The sequence below is a fragment of the Anoplolepis gracilipes genome, chromosome 12 (assembly GCF_047496725.1).
Source record: "Anoplolepis gracilipes chromosome 12, ASM4749672v1, whole genome shotgun sequence".
Classification (NCBI taxonomy): Eukaryota; Metazoa; Arthropoda; class Insecta; order Hymenoptera; family Formicidae; genus Anoplolepis; species Anoplolepis gracilipes.
In genome coordinates, this window is record NC_132981.1 from 5,846,566 (window position 1) to 5,866,228 (window position 19,663).

Consider the following 19,663-nt stretch of genomic DNA (forward strand, 5'->3'; position numbering starts at 1 on the left):
GAAAGTTTGAAACAAGATTAATACACCGATATATAACGTATTGGCAAAAATTATTAACTAAATTTGTCGGGGATCTTGATATCACCTCGGCAAGTTTGCGCTGAAGCACAAATTTTTTAACGATTGCATCCGATTATTTTTCAACGCGACGAGAGAGACGAGATTAAAGGCAAAAGAAAAAAAAAAATCGGTCAAGTTTCCAAATATATCCTATCTATGACAATTCGAAATGTCATTTAAAATCATCAGACAATATTGGAAAGCACTTAATTCGATATTTCTATTAAAATGGTATAATTCTAGCTTAAATATTATGTTTATGTAATATGTTTTCGGAGCGAACTCTCGTTCAAAATCCATCTCTCGCGAAAGAGGAAAATATTTGTTTACTGTTTAACTGTACCGGTCCATAAAGAATTTTTTAAATGCACGGCACAAACGCAAGAGAATCCTTTTCAAAGGCCGATTGAAAAATTAATATGGGCTTCTTTGATTGTCCGTGCCAAGTTGCGGGAATATGTCGCGTAACCTACCGGCAGCACATATCGAATCGGGCTACGACGCTATAAAATAAGCATTTCGACGGTAATATTTAAAATGGTTAAGTCCCAAGGGGGGCATTAGCTGGAATAATCCATGGATTCACGATTCTGTCGACCAGGGCGCACGTTGTGTGTGTCTCTCTTATAACTCGCCTCCTCTAAAATTTATTTACAAGCTTCCTCTTTTCGGCGATTTTTCCAACGATGCGGTCGAAGAGTCGCAGGACACGTCACGTTTTCAAAGCAATGATACAATCCATTTTAATCACGTTGCGATAATTGCTAATACAATCGAATAATAATAACTGTATAGTTGAAAATTGTTTGCCCGAATATTTCATTATGCATCGGGAAATATACGCGTAAATTTAATATCTGTGATACATAAACACACACACACACACACACACATGTATGCATATAAAAAAAATATAAATATATATATATATATAATCTTTTATCTGTGAAAACTAACTTATCATTGGCAATTATACAATTGTACCGAAAAAGTATGATTGATGTGCGACCGAGCATTGAATATACGCTTATGCGACCAATTTTCAGACTCGCAAATCGGACAACTCGTTTGTCTTTATCATCAGCGAATGGTGTACGCGGTGGTAAACGGCACTCTTTCGTAACGATTTGAATACACGGTTCATTAATTGTGTAAATGTGACGTTAACGTCTTCGTTACAATTCCGTGCGGGAATTTTAGAAGATAAATGCGGACATTTTAATCATCGGTCAAATGTACATACATCTCTATCTCGTTTGCGTTATGGACGTGCGAGAAATTTTAGAAGAAGCCATTAATTCGTCACGACAAACGCTGGAGAATGTGTTGCCGCATGTGTATTCGCGAGGGAAAGGCTTGAATATAAATTTCACAATAAGCTACGGGTAAATTACTATTACACTTTATCGATCGCGGCCGATATGGAAGCCAATATCTCATCTTCGCTTGCGGTCTTAGATTTCTACGGTTTCCGGAACGATGAGGGAGGAAGAGGGACGATGAGGTCACCGAGTATCTCTCTCTCTCTCTCTCTCTCTCTCGTTGCTCTTCCTTCTTTCTTCATGGAGAAAAGGGCTAACGTAAATCGCGACTCTTTCAACGTCAATCCCTGAAAAGCGCGCGAGAGATGGATCTTATACATTTCCGACAAATCCGGAGAGATGCGGAATGCCCGATTTCGAATATCCCGACCGTGCACACAGCCAACGAAATCGATAACTGGTCTCGCCGAATCGACGGCGTTCGCCACCACCGCGGCGAGATCCACTGCTCGCAAGCCGTGGCGATTTATTGGCGTTCTGTATGATTCCTGCAGTGAGGCGTGCGAGCATTTCCGGCAGCTACATGTTAATTCTAGCCGTCATTGCATAATGTTTATGAATAGTCTCTTGATATATACTTGTTATCTGTAAGGTATCTTATTACTGGCGATACAACCAAAAAGCTAATGATTTTACATGGCAAAAAACAAGTCGAAAATCTGTAAGTTTTTTTTCTACAAGGCTTTGTTTTTGAAGATTGATTTAAAAAATTGGAAAATTGATCGAACGCTATTATTACACTATTTTACACAAGATAATTAAAGATCATTTGAGGGTAAAATATATTTTATTAATTTTTTTTTTAAAGTCAATTTTTGGGAAACAAATTACCATGTATGAAGTTTTGCACAAATTTTTCAATTTAAATTTTTGTCGCATCGACTTGGTTATCTTTTAAATTTAATTTCGACATCAGATTTTTATTACCGAGAAACTTTTAAGTTTCAATAAAGAATTAAAAATGTTTTCCTTAATCTCTCATAATCTTCTATAATCTTGACTTAATTTATAATTTTTTTACAATAACCATTGAATTGCAAAAATCTTACCTTATCCTGATATTAAATTAATCAACTTCTTTCCAAGATTGAAAGTTCTAACGATATATTTAATTTTAAAAACATAAAAACGGTGATATAATAAAATTGGTTTAAAAAACTTTTTACAAGTTTAACTTTAAATTTTCTAAAATTTTGACACAAGACATCTTAAAGGAATGGTATAAAATCAATGTAAAAGTTATTATAGAAATGGATTATTTGTTTTCTTGGATTTGAAAAAGGAATTGTTCCTCATTCTGAACTTCGTAATTCGTTGATATTTGTCGCGATCGATTGATATTACCTTTAAATCCTCCTCTCGTAGTTTACACGTGAACGCAGCAATAATTTCCGCTGTAATGTCCGAGGAGATCTTGAGGAAACTTTCTTCGATGGAGAAAAGAATAAAGCGAGCACAAAATGTAATTCGTGCCGTAAATTTCGGCAATCGCGTACGTCGGACAAGTGTCGGTAATAGGCTCCTTTTTCTCGTTTTTTTTTTTTTTTGTCATGGCCAGTTTAGCACCCGCTTTATCACGTCGTTTCGAGTGGACATTCTGCATCCGACACGTAGACGCAGGTGGACGCGCTTTATGACCGACGTTATATTATGATCAAAGCTCATTTGCGCGTCGGATATCGCAGGAACGAGAGATAGCACGCATTATATTGTACTTACGGGATTTCTCTCCCTTCTCTGTCGACAACATAAGTTAATTTCGTCGTCCACCGTTCTGTTTGCGTCTCTTTCTCGTATAACGATTTTGCGTAAAACCCACCACGCGATTACAACGCGTTTGCGACAATTCCAGCTTCCTAAATGAGAGTTCTGAATGATCGTCCATTCAAAAGCACAGTTATAAACTTCCAGTGAATCGCGATAACGTAATTTACCGTGGATTACGCTTGTCTGCGTTTTCGGAGAATATATATACTTCTTTCGTGCCGACGACGTTGTCAGATATTCGCCTGGTTGATAAATTAATAGTTGCGACAAACAATATCCTGTGGACGCCGCAATGTGTACGATATCGATGCAACTGTCTATTATGTACCTACATGACCCGTTATACGGCTCTATACCTGATCACAACACTCTAGTCGAATGTTTTTAACTAGATGCGTGTGCAATGCGCTAGACTAGACGATCGTGCATATTCATAACGTGATGAATAACGTGAATATTCAAGAATATAAAATTGGAGTGCTTGCGCTCCACTTACGGTCATGTAAATTTGTCATTTGGGTTCATAAATTATAAACTTCCCCCTCACCCTCCCCCCCCCCCCTTGCACTTTCCCTATTCCGCATCGCAGTTGTGCATCAATCTAGAATTTATCAATACATTGCCGTAGCGGTATACATTATCACAATTATGGAATAGCGCGGTTTATGGAATCTGTGGCCATAGTCGATTATTCGAGATTCTTCAGATAGTCGTATTGTACATTCGACAAATATCGACATGCAATATCGATCTATCAAGCCGACAAAATACCCTCTTTTCCTTCTCGCGTATAAATGAGATTTAGATTTTGAAGTACGATGTAAGAGAGATCTTGTACAACAAGAATCGTGTACATAGCGCGCGATACAACTTTACTTTCTAGATAACATTCTCGTAAGTCAAGAAGAATCCTCTTATACTAGCTCCCGACAAGAGGGAACGATATTTCATCGACAATTAAATCGCGCTGATAGCAGTGAAGGAAATTTGTTATCGCGAACGCGCGCGGTAAGTCGCGGGAAGTTTGCGACACTTACGTCTTAAGTGTAAAGCGGGTGCGCGCGCTGCTAGAAAGTTATTATTAGTTTCTCGCAGGAAAGCGTACTCTCTCTCCTCCCCGCCATGGTGAGACGAGCGTAAAATAGCGGGAAACAGTGTTATGTCGTTTGCAAAGTTGGCATCGCGAACGCGCACGGGTATAACGCGTATACGGCACGGTAGCGCTTTCCCGAACACGAGGACGGAGAAAATTACCAAGTCTCGATCCATCATTCGCCTCCCGTTTCGCTTTTTCTCCAGACATTCAGAATTTACCGTGCCACACGGCACTTTGGGGCATTATCTCCGGGACGAGGAGGAACGCGTTATTTTTCGACGAGCTAATGCGTATGTACGTTTAGCGGAACATTACCCCCTAGAGCGGACGTTATTTATTCGCCTCGTTCACGGTAAACGAACGTTTCTCGTGGAGAAGGGAGGGGGATGCTAGACGCGCCGTTCGCTGTTGGCTGTTCGCGTGCCGTGTCGATTGAAAATTGGAAAACTTGCGACGTTTCGTGTTTTAGAGAACGACTTTCTATGCGCGTCTATTTATCGATGCACTTTATTTCTGCACGTAATTGCCTTATCGACGCACAGTCGGTCCGATGAGAAAAAGAGAAAGACGCAGAGGAAAAAGACGGGGAAGTTGACCTCACTTTGGCGGCGTGAAAATCGACGATATTTTCACGTAACCATCCAATTACGCAAATGAAACTTACTCGTTCGACGACATTGCTCATTCTCACTTTATGTAATTACTGTTTGCAGAAACGCGCGCGCATCGAGATCCGCGATCGAGAACCCCTACGGATCCGGCTTTCAAAACATTTCAATCTTCTTCCTGTTACCACATTAACTCGTCCTGTAACGATCTTAAAGCCGAGCTGCTCGAAACTTTCGCCGTATCTGTGTGCGTAGTATATGCTACTCTATTACATTTTGTATGATATCAGAGGAAAGCTGTAGGAAAATGTGTGAGCTTCGTAAGCTGACACCCTTTATTCCACGACGATTAAGTGCCGCACTTTATCAGAGATGATATGAACTTGGTCTGCTTACTTAGCTTAGTCATTAGAAGCCCGTAGTTTATATGTTATTCATGTTGTTCGTTTATATGCTAAATCGATATATCGAGAATTTTTGAAGTTTTGAAAGCTTTTCTTTCCTGTGAAGTTTTTTGCAGAAAATTTGTATATAACGATCTCACAAATACTTACAATAGCGTATCTTTCGATATATGTAGATTTCAAAATTGTTTTATTTTTGTTTTTATCCATTTTATTATGAATTTTATGATATTTTTCTAGTTTTCAGTATGTACGTTTTGTTCAATAGTTTGCAACAATTTGATCAAAACTGTGATGTAATTCAATAAAACACAATCTCTATAGTAAATATCTGGATATATATAAATTTCTATGTTAAATTTTGAGAGATTTTAGAAACTCCTTCCAAGAAAATGCGACTGAAATGCAGAGAGTACATACTTTGCGAGTCTATAGTGCAGTAGTGCGGATAATTTAGGATACTCGGAGCAAAGAATCGCGTACCTAAGAGAAATATGTGGATGGATAAAAACATGTATATATGTACGTAAATATTGTACATTGTGCGCGCACCGTATTTTACGGTAAACCGAAGCGTGTCGCATGAAGAGGTAGGTTAGAAGACAGGGATAGGGATCGGCCTTCCCGCGCGTAAGCTTCGGTGTCTCATAAGGGTGGCGGCTCCCATTCGAGCCTCGAGCACTCTCATGACTCCGTTGTGCTGGTTAGAGGCTCTCATTGCCACGCGCGTTTCTACCCTCCAACGCCACTGTTGTTGTACACCCGTATTAGGAGATAGATTTACATGAGTAAACACGTTGAGGTCTAGGGTTCCACGTACAAATTGAGATCGGAGTTAAACCGTGGAATATAGAGGAATGATTTGAATATACGTATTAATTAAAGAACGTGAGTAAGCACGTATTAAGAACTCTTTAGAGATTTACAGAAATTTGTTATAAAAAATATGACACGCATATTTTATATAATTGAAAAAAGATTAAATAGATTTAGTGCGCGCCCTCTTTCTCATCATTCTTTTTTTCTTTTTTTTTCTTCTCGTCTAGTTTATTTTCCTCTTTTATCGTCAAATACATTTTTAATAATAATAAATATTATATCGAAGAATATTATATAAGGCAACCAAATACAAATGTAGCTAAACCGAACTCGCATTATCTGTGACAATAAAAGAGAGAGAGAGAGAGAGAGAGAGCACATTGAACTCTGCAACAGAAGTTGGGTCATCGAGACCAGAGCTACTTGTCAAGCGTATTTACGGCGGATACTTAGGATATAAAACGAAGATCTTATTTTCATGAAAAAGCCATAAAGTTCGCCGTAGTCCGTCCGTGCTTTCAACGCCGGTCGTCGTAACATACGGGATGATGATTTCACGGGCGCAAAGTACTCACAAAGTTTATATGCCGTTGCGTTACGTTAGAAGTTATGTGCCGTGGGACCCTCCCCGGGGAAAATCATATTTCTACACGTATTCGCCGACGCGCGTTTTACGCTGAAGATATCAAAATAATCCCTTTAAACAACGACAGGCACCATGTATCTTCCGGAGGTCGGCGTTACACTTATTCTTTCAGACTTCATAAAAGTATGTTACGTATAAAGTAAAATTTTATTTTACATCGTGGTATCCTGTTTTTCCCACCGCCTCGCCTCACATCTCCCAGATTACGTTTCAGTTGTCGAGAAAAGTGTCCCGTGGGGGTGACAAATTTTTTTTTTCTCACTGGCATGCGAAAAGAAATCTAATAAATTTGTCACGAGTTTCGGTGAACAGTTTTGCTTATCGAAATTGAGGTTTTCATGCTTTTTTTACGACGAACCAAAGTAACTTTCGCTGTCACGTCTCTCTTCGATAAGTGACATCCCGACCTTGCTTTAATCCCCTGCTTTACCTATCTCTCGCGTACCATGGGACGCAATTATTGATTAAGAAAAGTGATAAATCGCGCGCATGCTATACTTACTCGTAGCGCTGACAGCTGGTCCGATGACCGAGTACCTAGGGTTCCCCGTAACGGCCCCCGGGACCTTGTCCGGCTCTGAAACACATTATTGTAATTATCCTCGGAATATACAGTGCCGTTAATTACGACAGGGAGCTGCGTATGCGATGGACCGCGGCCAATCTACCTTAGCACAAAGGACCCACCCGCATGATTCATCACCCCGTAAATACGTAAAGGCTGTCGTGCTTTCTCTGGAAAATACCAGCACGTTACGTCAAAATGCATTAGAATAATCGATCGAAGTACTGAAATTGATCAAATTTATGTAGCGCATGTAATTCACAATGAATATAAAGACGACGAATGATCTAGAATATGGAATTTAGGCAGGAAACTCAATTATCATTTCACAGTCAATCTCGTCTGTTTATCGTTCCATTGTATATCTGTCAATGGCAATGTCGAAGCACGTAGTATGTTACAGGTATTCAACGGGTAATTCAATGGTTCGAATGTTTGGAAAGATATTGTTGAATGGTTTGAATCGCCATTATCAAGCAAGCAACGGAAATATCTGTAGAGAAAGCAAGCTTTCTCACCCTCTCCGGGTATTACCCTCTTCGGGTTTGTCGGGAAGCTTCACAATCTTCCTTGCCGACCGTGAAAAGCTTCGGTGGCATTACCGGAAAGCTTGCGGAAAGCTCTGTTTCATGGCGCTTTCGTACCTCAGCACAGCGACACGTTATGTTGAGCTTTCGAACTTATCCCGTTTGAAACTAAGGTATCGATCGAGTCCGCGATCCGGCGCGCGCTTCATTATAATTTCATCTCATCAGAACTAAATTTAATAACTACTTACTATCTGATTTTATACGAGTATACCTCTTCGATCAATTATTCAAATTGATACATGAGTGTAAATATATATACAATATTTTTATGAAAATATAGAATTTAAATAAAAAATATCATCTTGTTTGTAGAAGACAAAAGATTTTATGATTATATTATGACATTTTTTTTAATGATCGAGAGAGATCCTTAATAAAAAGTTTGAAATTTTACACACGTGCTGGTCTTCCATAATACAAATCGCCGCGCAAATAGGGGGGATGGACAATCAATGGGTGAATGATTCGCGTGAGTTCAGCGGAGAGATGCTTCGCTGGTGCACGATGCCGAAGTAACGGATAATTTAATGGCTCGTCTCGTGGCTTTCAAGGATTCATCCGGTGGCGGAAGCGTCTGGCTGCGGTCTTACACATCGCGAAACGAAGCAATACCGAAGAAAGAGGATGAAAGGGAGGGATGATCGAAGAAGGGTTCGTGAGACGGATAAATTTTCGTAATGTCCGATCCAAGAGTGACCGTCATTCGTTACTGACCGGGATGCGGCGCGTCGTCCAATGGCTGAAATTGGAACTTCGCCTTGAAGCCCTGGCCCGGCCAGTCGGAATTAGCGACGAATTCGACGTAGATTTCTGGTCCCGTGCTGAGTACCTCCACTTCCGCTCCTTGGTTGCAGAGCACGGCTATTGTGGGCGCTCCTGAATCCGTTCCGTCGTGCACCCTGATTAAATCCGCCCTATTCAGGCAACTGTAACAAGATGCGCGCTCTTCGTTAGAAGACGGCGACTTATCGGTACATTAACCTCATGCGAGTGACTAACCCGACCTCTCCGTCTCTTTCTCCGTGAGAAACTACAATATTCACTTTTAATCCAATTGCCACTCTCGTGCTTTTAAGAAGAAATATTCACTGATAAAATCTGCGCTAAATTAATTTTGCTACCTTGCTTTCCTCTTATAAGACCTACTAAGCCCGTCTTATATTGTAAAAAAAAGTTCGCCTCCATAAAGATTCAAATCGGAATGGGATGCGCGAATAAAGGAGAGGGTCTTGGAGATAGTCGGCAACGAAGATATTCCAAGTCCGCTTTGAAGTCGTAGTATGGCTCGTCTAGATAACGCGCGCCTACAGGAAAAAGGGAACGGAAGGAAGGAAGGAAGGATGAAAGACAAGAGAGATGAGAAGCAGGACGAACTGAGACAGTTCGATGAGGCCGAAGGTGAAACTGTAAAGAGTGGTGAGGTGACAAAGGAGGAGGAAGAGAAAAAAGAGAGAGAGAGAGAGAGGAAGGCGAAGCCGAAGAGAAAATCTCGACGACCGCGGGCGATTTCGTTTTATACGTATACGCGAACTGTTCCTCGCTCGATAGAACCAAAGAGGAGCATTACATCTTCCTCGATGTCTTCTCCCATTCTCCTCCCACCTTTCCGGCTTTACGAATCGCGCGCTATATCGACTGGATTCGCCGATCCGATCGATTTAAAAGGCTTGATCGATGACGGCCGGCGGGATAACCTTATTACTTGCACGGGTTAAGCAATTACGTTGGCAGAGAAAGATTATCGTCGGAACAGCCAGAGATTAAAGAGCCGCTTTCCCTCCCCTCCTGTCCCTCCAGTCTGTTTCGCCCCCTCGCCCGTTGACCTGCACGCGCGACTTCTGACCTCGCTCGCTTAATACCCATGGCGTTCCTTGTCGATGTAGCCCGGATATACGCTATGCGATATTATATATATATATATATATATATATATATATATATATATATATATATGTACGAATAGGTGCGCAGAAAACGTGAGATTATTTCCCATTCCGTGAATTTGAGTCAGTTTACGCACACATACATATAGATGCACAGATTTTTACGAATGAACGCGAGTGAAATTCGTTGAAGACAATCAGATCGAAAGGTTCAGACCCGTGAAATTAGAGGTTCGCGCGAAAATTCGACGCTGAAGGTAAGCAAATCCGTCTATCAAAGTTAATCTAGCGTGACATCGCGCCCGCGCGAAGTGTATACACGGAATTCTTCAAGTGTGTCCGATAAGATTTACTTACGGGCCCATCAGCGGGCGAACTCCGTCGAGTTTCCCTTTAGTCGATTTTATCCGCGTCTATCGTGTCTCATAGTGGCCATTCCATGAATATCGTTGAGAGGGTAGCGTTTACCTCTGGAGAGATTTGAATTCAGGCGTGAAAGCACGCTCAAGTATTTCGAACGGGGTGATGCTGAAAGAATCGCTCTCCTCTTTTCTTTTTCCCTTCCTACCTCTTATCCTAAAGCTTCGCAAGTTGTCTCGCGTACGTAGCGCGAAGAGATTATTCATACCCATTACCTGCCCATAGGAAGAGATTACCGGTACTGTCGATACTATCGATAGTTCCCCCGACAGATAACTTTATACGCGCGTGTGTTATAAGCGTGCACTTTCTCGAATAGAGTACGGGATTGTATCGAGGGCTGGATGGAGGAGTCTTTCTTTCTCTTTCTCTCTCTCTCTTTCGCTCTCTCTTTCTCTCAGTATCCATCAGCACCATTCACGATAATATCCGAGTGCGTCTGACGGAGCGGCTTAACGTTGATATATGGAGGCATTTCTCAGCTCTTACCCAAGCTCTTACAGATTTTTACCAGCAGTCTTCGAAGAAAGTGCCATCGGCTGCGACATAAATTAACGCTATCGATCGCAGATTTGTCCACACCACTTCCCGTATCGCCCTCTTTCGACTTGGTTGATCTCTCTTTTTTCTTTTTTTTGTCGCGTTGGATTTATACTACGATTATAGTGTTCGGTACCATGTATCTCGACAAATTTCTATTTAGATAAAAAAGGACTAACTAAGGGAAACTTACAATCTTATTTTCCGCGAATGTAGAATATAATTTATTTCTCGAATTTTTGACAATTTATTATTGCACATTATATTGCGCGATTTCTCGTTGGAATATAAAGTAATTATCGGCGCGTATATATAATCTTAATAATTTTTTCTATTTATTATAAACAAAAAAAAATCTTATTATAATGATGTATAATGATTGATATTTTATATATATAAGTGTCAAGTGAATAAATGCACGTGATTATATTTGACCACGGATTCGCGTATTCCCTTTTGATTTTGATATTACGGCAAAAGCATTCATCTCCATCTCTGGTATAAATACGTCAGCTAATGATCAATTTATCCTGCTACACGAACATTGGCGGATTCATCTACGAAAGATACATCCGATTAATTTGCACGTAATTTCGCGAAGCGTGTCAGAAATATTACTCGTATCTGTTGAAGAATCGATACCATTCCTGATAAGGAGATTATTGCCTTTATGGTGAATAAACAAGAGCTCGATATGCGGAAAATAAGCACATCTGAATACGGATAAATTATGTAAAGGGAACCGCGTGAAATAATATTTGATCACAAATTTTCCTGCAGTCAGTAATGGTCGGTTTTATAGACGGTGAATTGCTCATGAATCACTACGTTTTATAGCCGGATGCCTTCGGTAGAACGTGCGAAACAGAATATAGAGTGAAGTTTAAATGAGTTTCGTTATTTTACTGCAAAATAAAACCACGTCCTGAAATAAAGCTGCTAACTTAAACATTGACATGTGTCTGCAAATTGTACGTATATGTATTTATGAAATATTTAAAAGAAATTCTTAATTTTAAACTCTCCGATAAGGATGCAGATCGATTATAATATCAGCGGAGGTGTCAGTAAATGTTGTAAGAGCAATGACGTTAAACTTTTCAAATATTATATCGCAAGTTCACGCAAAAACTTATTACTTCCACAATGATATTTCCTTTCCATTTTCAACTATGTTCAGCCTCCATACTGAAACTTGCGTAATAGTATAATGCGATTTGAAAATTGCTTATTATTCGTATCTCGTCTCGCGTCACGAAAATTACATTTGCTTTCGCATTATTCTTAGCTAGATCCAACCGCACGCAATTTTCTCAAATTTCATTCAAGCTTCTTCATCTCACACGTGTTCGTAAAGTTACATTATATCTGCAAATGTTATTCGAAAACGCTTGTATAATTTACGTTCTCGTGTAACTAAATAATAACTCGTATCAATTTAACTTGACTTGATGTTAATTTCACACGCGTTAATTTTCTTGTGTATTTTTCATCCATCTGAGATCTCACCAGCTTGGTTTCGGCGTTCGAAGCTGAAAGATCACTGACGGAATGAAATTAAGGGAGCTCAATACTGAATTAGGGCGGAGTTCGAGGATTTATCAAGGATTAACTCATGCACGCTGCAACTGCAAGTCCCCAGGCGCCTCTCGTTTTCCCAAGTCGACCTCGCCATCACCATTCTCAGTTCTAAGTCTTCGCGCAGAGAGGAACTTTATGTGGTTTAAGTAGAATCATGGTTCACGTTCTGTTCAAAGGATTTAAAGGTCAAACATAAGCCGGTATACACACACATACACACACACACACACACACACACACACACACACATATACTATGGGATTTTAAAAAATGACAAAATAAAAAAAAAAAAGAAAAAAGTACGCTATCGCTGTTAAATCGAGATTGTATTGTTGCAGCTAAGTTAATTACGGCGAATGTGTAAAATTCGTATGTAAATCTTTATATCCTTAATAAAGACTGGCAGAAACGCAAGCTCGGGTGTTAGAGAATTCGTCGTAAATATATCTCCGGTAAGATATTCGTTGCGCTAGCTAGACTGAATATGAAGTTTACCGAGCTACGAATAAGAAACATGAGAGAGGGATATATATATATATATATCTCGACGTGGGAGAGGTATATATCTTGACTATGTCGCGAGCGCGAAATATATGTAGGACTTGTTTGAAAAAATATTCCGCTTTTCTCGGTTCATGCGCAGTCCAGGCTTGTCGCATTCTCGATGGCGCGCTAACCGTGGGAAATCGAAGGGACAGGACAATCTATGGTAGCCAGGCTGAAGAGAATCACGAGCTCTCAGTATTACCGTCTGGCAGATTTATGTCAGTAATATCAGAAGCATTAGCCGTTTGACGTATTGGCGATCGTAAAATTTCGTGTCGCGCACAGAGGGGCGCGAAGAGCTATCTCTCATTCGCGTGGATTGATAATACATCAGATTCTGTGTCCTTTCCGGTCGACGATGGTGATTTGCGTGTTCCATAACTGCACAGGATCGAGGTGCCCGCGTACCCTAAGTACTTCTCGCGATTGTGAAAGATCTCCCATCTCACGAACGCTCCTCTCGCGCCGGAGCGCGTAACGAGATATATCTAACCATCGATTATTCTCGGCACGCACGTGGAGCGCTCGTGAAACGTAGCAGGAAGTTCAATACGTACGATGGTGTTCGAATTACAGCCAACTCTCGTCCACAGATCGTTCGTGCGTTTGTTCACTAGTCACTTAATATCCTGAGTAAAAATTACCGCGCAAACAAACCTATTACCACAAAAATAAATATTGTTACTGTTTATTAAAATTTTAATTTTTTTTTTTTTGGTATATAAGAAACGAATCATTTTTTATATAACGTAGTTTAGAGACGTGATTTGTGAACGACCTTGACACTTTTATAATTTAACGTTGTAAAAAAAGCTAGCATTTTAAAAATATGCTAATTGATAACTATATGGGTTGCTAAAAACGTTAAAAATATTTACGAAAATTATGTGACAATTTTGTGCATGTAAAAAACTGGATTTTACGTGCGAAAATGGTAGCTGTTTTTATTCATATGATAATACACTTTTATATCTCAAAAGTTATATTTTTAAAAAATATTATTTCAGAAAAATATCAAAATTTTTCCAATGAAGTATCCAAATGTTTCTTGATGTAATAAAAAAAAGCAGTATTTACTCTCACGTGAATATCAAGCGTTTACTTTGAGTTTATTTTATAATCACATTTTTTTGTGCATGTAAAATAAAGATCAAAATATTTATTTTTAGTTAAAAAATATTAGAATATTAATCGATTAATATTGAAAAGAATATTTTTATATTAACATGTAGTATCTCTAAATTATTTATATGTCTTGAAACTTTTAACCAATAATATAAAACTTATTTGCAAAGTCTTCTTTAAAACAGATAAAAAATTAACAATAAGTTATTCAGAGAGAAGAAAAGTTTTTTATGTCTTACATTTATCTCGAACGCTAGATAAATCTGTACTTTTCAATTTGCAAAATCGATGTCCATGACACGTAACGACGCGCAAGGCGACCCTCACTTGTCGTTGTCGCTCCAACCATCCTTTCTGTATCCTACAAACACACGGTTGGCATTATCTACGTTCCGCGATATACTCTCCAAGACTACATGCATCAGAGGGAAGACATTGTAAATGTCTTAAAGAACGGAGAGACAATAAAAGATACGCTCTTCCTGAAGTTTCTCGAGCGATTGCGCGCGAATTGGGGTTCTACATCAACATTCCTCGCTTACATCACGGCCATCCCTTTACTCTTCGGCAAATAAACCAGTTTTCGTTTGATTAATTTAATGGTTCGTTTGGCTTTACGCCTCTCCCTCGAGAACGCCGACAAGTCTCTATCTCGCGCCACCCCTACTCAAATGTTTTACCATAGCCGACCGGGCCGATCGACGCCGATTATCTATTCGTGTCGTCGTCTCTCCTGGCTAATAAAATTCTCAGATAGCACGGAGTGACTTTTACGATCGTTGGCGACTTTATTCTGAAATTAATCCGGAACGGAGTGGATTTGATCTTCCGGCGACAGATCAGATAGCGCTCGCGCTGCCGAGCCGCATGTTTTCGCCGGTTAATTATAAGCGTCAATTACGCCGGATTAGGTTTAAAGCGTGTAAACGTAGAAAATTAAGACCGGCCGGAAAAGAGGGAAGGAAGAGAACAGAGACGACTTTATCGCGCGCATAAATCTCCATTGCGTGCTTAATCCATCTGCCGGTCTTTATTGCCGACTGACTGATTGTGAGCTGTATAATTGTTTGAGCAAACGTTTGCGATCGTGTATCGGATGAGAAAGTTTTAAATAGAAAAGTTTTACGCCCTCGATTCTGACGCTCGTTAGATCTTAAATGTTAATAACCGAATAATGGCGTTGTAATTCACGATTAGTGTAACGGAGCGCCCACGCGCCAGAAAGTCTTTAAAATTTACCACACACTTCGTGAAAGTGCATGCAAAAGCTTCACCGAGAAAAGTGCCTCGTGATTAAATCGTTAAGAGCGAGACAGAGATGCGCACGTTTTCTCGTTGGTGTAAATAAGTAATAAAAGGGCTAATTTCTGATTCTATAACCTACGAGCATTCTTTTTCTCTTTTCGAAGTTTTTTCTTATAATTAATTCTAGTGACTCATGCATTAAGAGACGAGTGTACTTGAAAATATATAATTAAAATATTAAAATTATTAAATTTTTAAAAAAATATATAAATAATTTTTTAAGAAAATATAAATAATTTTCGAAACATTTGGAATTGTATAAAATCATTTTTTAAATATGTCTAACAATAACAGAGTATTTATTCCCTGGAAAAACATAGGAAACTCGAAATTTTCAAAGATTTCTTTTGTCTGGAAAAATCAGGGAAAGCTCATAGAATATTATTGGAATTCAAGGAATTTTTTTGAAAAATTTTTTTAATCATTGTGCCCTCATGTTGTTGTATTGATGATTTTTTTAAGTACTGATGATTTTTCAACAGATTTTAAGCACTTGAAAATTCTATAATAGTTCTACAAACATTAACGCATAGAACTCTCATTAAAAATTAAGAGTAATTGCGAAGTTACGCAAAATCTCTTTAAAGTTGATAGAATTATCTAAATACGACTAGCGTTTACTTCGATACTTATACTCGGGGACGATTTAATTAGTTTAATAAATATTCTAACAATTTTTACGCATAAAACTCTCGCTAAAAATTAAAAGTGATTGCGGAACAATACATAATCTCATTAAAGTCGATAGAACTATTAAAATAAGAGAGTGTCTCATCTCGGTATTTATACGTATGGCATCTTGGATAATGACATTTCGGACGATTATTATTTGTAATAATAATAATTTCTAAGTCTAGAAATTTTAAAATAATTATTAAAAATAAAATAAAACTCTCAACAATTGAGTTTCCACGAAGTGAAATGCTTTACACAAATCAGTCAGTAAGTCAAACAAATTATGCGTTTAAAATATATTATAAATATATATATTTATATATGTATATATATATTATTTTTTGTTTATATATTCAATGTCTTAATATAATATTGATTATAAAGCACATATTCTTGTAATTCTTTTTAATGATAAATTTAATGAAAAATTGTATGCATGTAAAAAATGCTTATTCAGTTTTTTAATACATTTACAAATCTAGCACTTGGAACTTAATAGGCTCTGTGTTTTTTCTACATAGGTATGACTGAAGAAAATTGAAAAAAGTACAACGTAATAAAAAAATGTATTTTAGAGAAAGTTGTATTATAAATCTTGAAGATATTCTCTTTACTTGAAATTTTTAACAAAAATACTTGGAAAATCAGGGAATTTTCAGGGAATTTTTTTACAATATTTGAGTGGTAACACGTTATTTAATCGTCGAATAAGAATGAAATCATCAATGTCAAAGAGCAGCATCCGGACGTATCACGTGTCCGCATGTTTCATTTTATACAGCCATCTCTCGTGGTTTTAGGGTCGCGAACTGTTTTCAACGCACCGCATGTCCAGGTTTAGGAGGTTTGGGGAGGGGCGGCAAGCGACAGTTTCAAAGTTTTAAATCGACAGATCGCACCAATACCGTTCTATCAGCCGACGGGGCTTAATGGTCGCATCTTTTACATGGACGAGGCAGCCTCCCTTTTCTCCCTTCCCTCGGTCATACTTGGTGAATTCGCGACTTTGATCCCTTCTGCTAAATCTCCCTTCCTCTACCGCCATCTCTCGGCCCTCGCTTTTTCTCTTTCGCAAGTTGTAGAACTCAATTTTTATCCTGAATATGCGAGGGACGTACGGCAAACTTTTCTCGCGGATGCACCGAACGTTGCTCTCTCGCAAATCTATCAACTTCGGGAAAAACGCGCCAGAAGGAAAAATTTGTAAACCGTTTATGGTGGAACAAAATTTTTCGAAACGCGACGTCACACACAGGCGATCAATATAATCTCTAATTCATCGATATATCTTCATTGTTTATCGTTACTTGTCTCATTGGATACATATTTCGCCTGGTTTGTTGTCGCCAATTCACAAACTCAACAAATATATAAAAATAAAAATACAATTAATACTCGCCTGAGATCTCCTTTTTGCAGCGAAATCTCCTCGAAAACCAAACGGATTCTCTCCTTCAATCTGAAACAGGATCAACCGAGTTATTCTACATTATAATCCCACTTATTACTGTGTGTGCAAGCTATTTTGAACGCGCGTTATTAAAGCCTGCATTTTTATGAATGCGGGAATATTATTACGCACATTTTTCGTCCGCACGGCGGTTTATCCTATTCCCAGCGGTACTAATGAAACAAGATGGGCGGAGATTGTAATTAATTTCATTATAAGCGCACCTAGCGTATGAATTTGTTAAAACGACGGCGGTAGTGGTGGCTGTGAACAGCGTGGCGGGACCACAAATCTCTCTTTGCGCAAAAAGATTCATAGTCAAACGACAGAGAAAGAGAATATACTTTTGTGAAAAAGAATATCTCTGAAAAAAACTTATATCGTAAGAAAATAGAGAATCGAATGTTGTGTGAAATTCTATTATCTTTCCTTGTATCTTTCTTCCCTTTTTCTTCCTCATCTCCGGGAACAGCTGTCGAGATGGCTCGCTCGCAGCGATCGCTACGTGACACAAAGGCGAGACCATCATCAGAGTAGTATAGCGCGTTAATATAGAGCGAGTGTCATGAATACCTGGAGAGTGAATAGACTGCACGTGCGATATATATATATATATATATATATATATATATATATATATATACACACGTGCACACACATCCGTTGGCTTTATAGCGGGCGGCCGGCTATGTTGCGTTGACATAACTGTTAGACATAGGGGAAGTGAAGAGGGAGAAGGGAGTGAGGGTGAGAGGACTGCGCACGCTACTTTGATACAATTACGGCAATTAAGCAGCGACCCACAATACTACGGAAATCATATCCGCACGTACGGGCCGCGATTAAATTCATCACGATTGAGCGACGTTCTGACTCGACACCATTAACCATTTCCTTTGATCGCCGTACACACGGATCAGACCTCCACCATGACCGATGAACTGTACAGCGCGATACGTGAGATGTGAGTTATGACGTTTACAGATAGATAATCTATTATGCAAAACTAGAAATCTTACTAGATAAATAGAATCCTATTAAATAAATTAAATAAAAGTTGAGAAGAGCAGAATCATTTTCCGGGGAGATAAATCATTCGGAAAGATATAGACAAAGAAAAAAAATCATGTTTCAAGAAAAAATAGATTAAAACTTTTAAAGAAAAAAATTATAGAAAAATTTTGTTTCCTGAAAAAGATGTACACACAAATAAGTTTGTATTATATTTAAAACAATAAGTTTTATCATTATATATATTATTCAATAAATTAATAATTTATTGAATAATATACATAATGAAGCTTTTTGAAACCCGCAGACGTGTCTAAAAAATTTGCATGTATTTATGACCACTTTATTGCTTAATTATTTAAATAGCAATTTTAAATTATTACTCTATTTTGAAAGCTTTTAAAATTGAATATTTTTCGTTGATATTTTGTTGACCTTGTTTTTGTTCTAAAAAATAATTATAATCTATTCTATATTTTATTTAGATGAGAATACATAATTTAAAAAAGGAAATTATTTATTTAAAATATTAATCAACTAGAATTTATTTATAAAAGTGGAATTATTCTTTTTAATGTATAAAACATAAACATCCCCACTATATTGTCGGTTAATATTGAATCGCGTTTTCGCGAATAAATCACGAAACGAGAGTCCAAGTAGTCTCGGCGCGTTTTGCGGAACCGGCTGGAAAATAGTGGCTCTTCCTGTGGGGGATCATGCCAAGAACTTGCCACTTTTTCCTCTCTAGCTTCACGGTACGCTTTTATGGCGTTGTACTGCAAACCAGCTCGGGAGAGAACTTTCGGCGGCCGCTAGTAACAACAAGAAGCCGAGATGAGAAAGGACGAAAGTTGAGCTGGTCAGGAAGCCAGAAAATTTCCGATGACGGCAGAAACGCGACGGCACGAAAATTCAGTGTTAATCAGTGCTGATTCGAAACTAACGAGAGACCCGAGAGAGATTTAACGGTTGAAAACACGAAATTTGAGTGTTCCTTTCGGAAGTTGCGCGAGAGAGAAAGAATTGCCAATGTCGAGTATGAAAAATGATCAAATACATATATTCTCTGTATACACCAGATTGGACATTAATTAACTGCGAGTAGGATTACGGACTGTCGTCTCGTTAAATTCTCTAAGACAGTAGTAGATATATATGGCGACGGTGGAGATTAGCCGCAGAGATGCATTATATATGGATTAGGCTTTCCCCTGCTTTCCTCTTTCCCTCCATCCCTCTCTCTCTTC

The 19,663-nt window shown here is 38.6% G+C and overlaps 2 protein-coding genes across 5 annotated transcripts in view; one reads left to right on the plus strand and one right to left on the minus strand.

The window, feature by feature from the left end:
* Positions 1-19,663, minus strand: part of Sol1 — a 278,403-nt gene that overhangs the window by 128,750 nt on the left and 129,990 nt on the right. For all 3 annotated transcript variants that reach the window (XM_072903292.1, XM_072903291.1, XM_072903290.1), the window contains exons 6-8: positions 17,352-17,411; positions 8,592-8,803; positions 7,225-7,299 (exon numbers count right to left, since the gene is read on the minus strand). In XM_072903292.1, coding sequence (XP_072759393.1) covers positions 7,225-7,299; positions 8,592-8,803; positions 17,352-17,411 — 347 coding nt within the window. The remainder of the gene's footprint in view (positions 1-7,224; positions 7,300-8,591; positions 8,804-17,351; positions 17,412-19,663) is intronic.
* Positions 1-19,663, plus strand: part of M (zona pellucida domain-containing protein miniature) — a 258,694-nt gene that overhangs the window by 67,328 nt on the left and 171,703 nt on the right. The window lies entirely within an intron of this gene.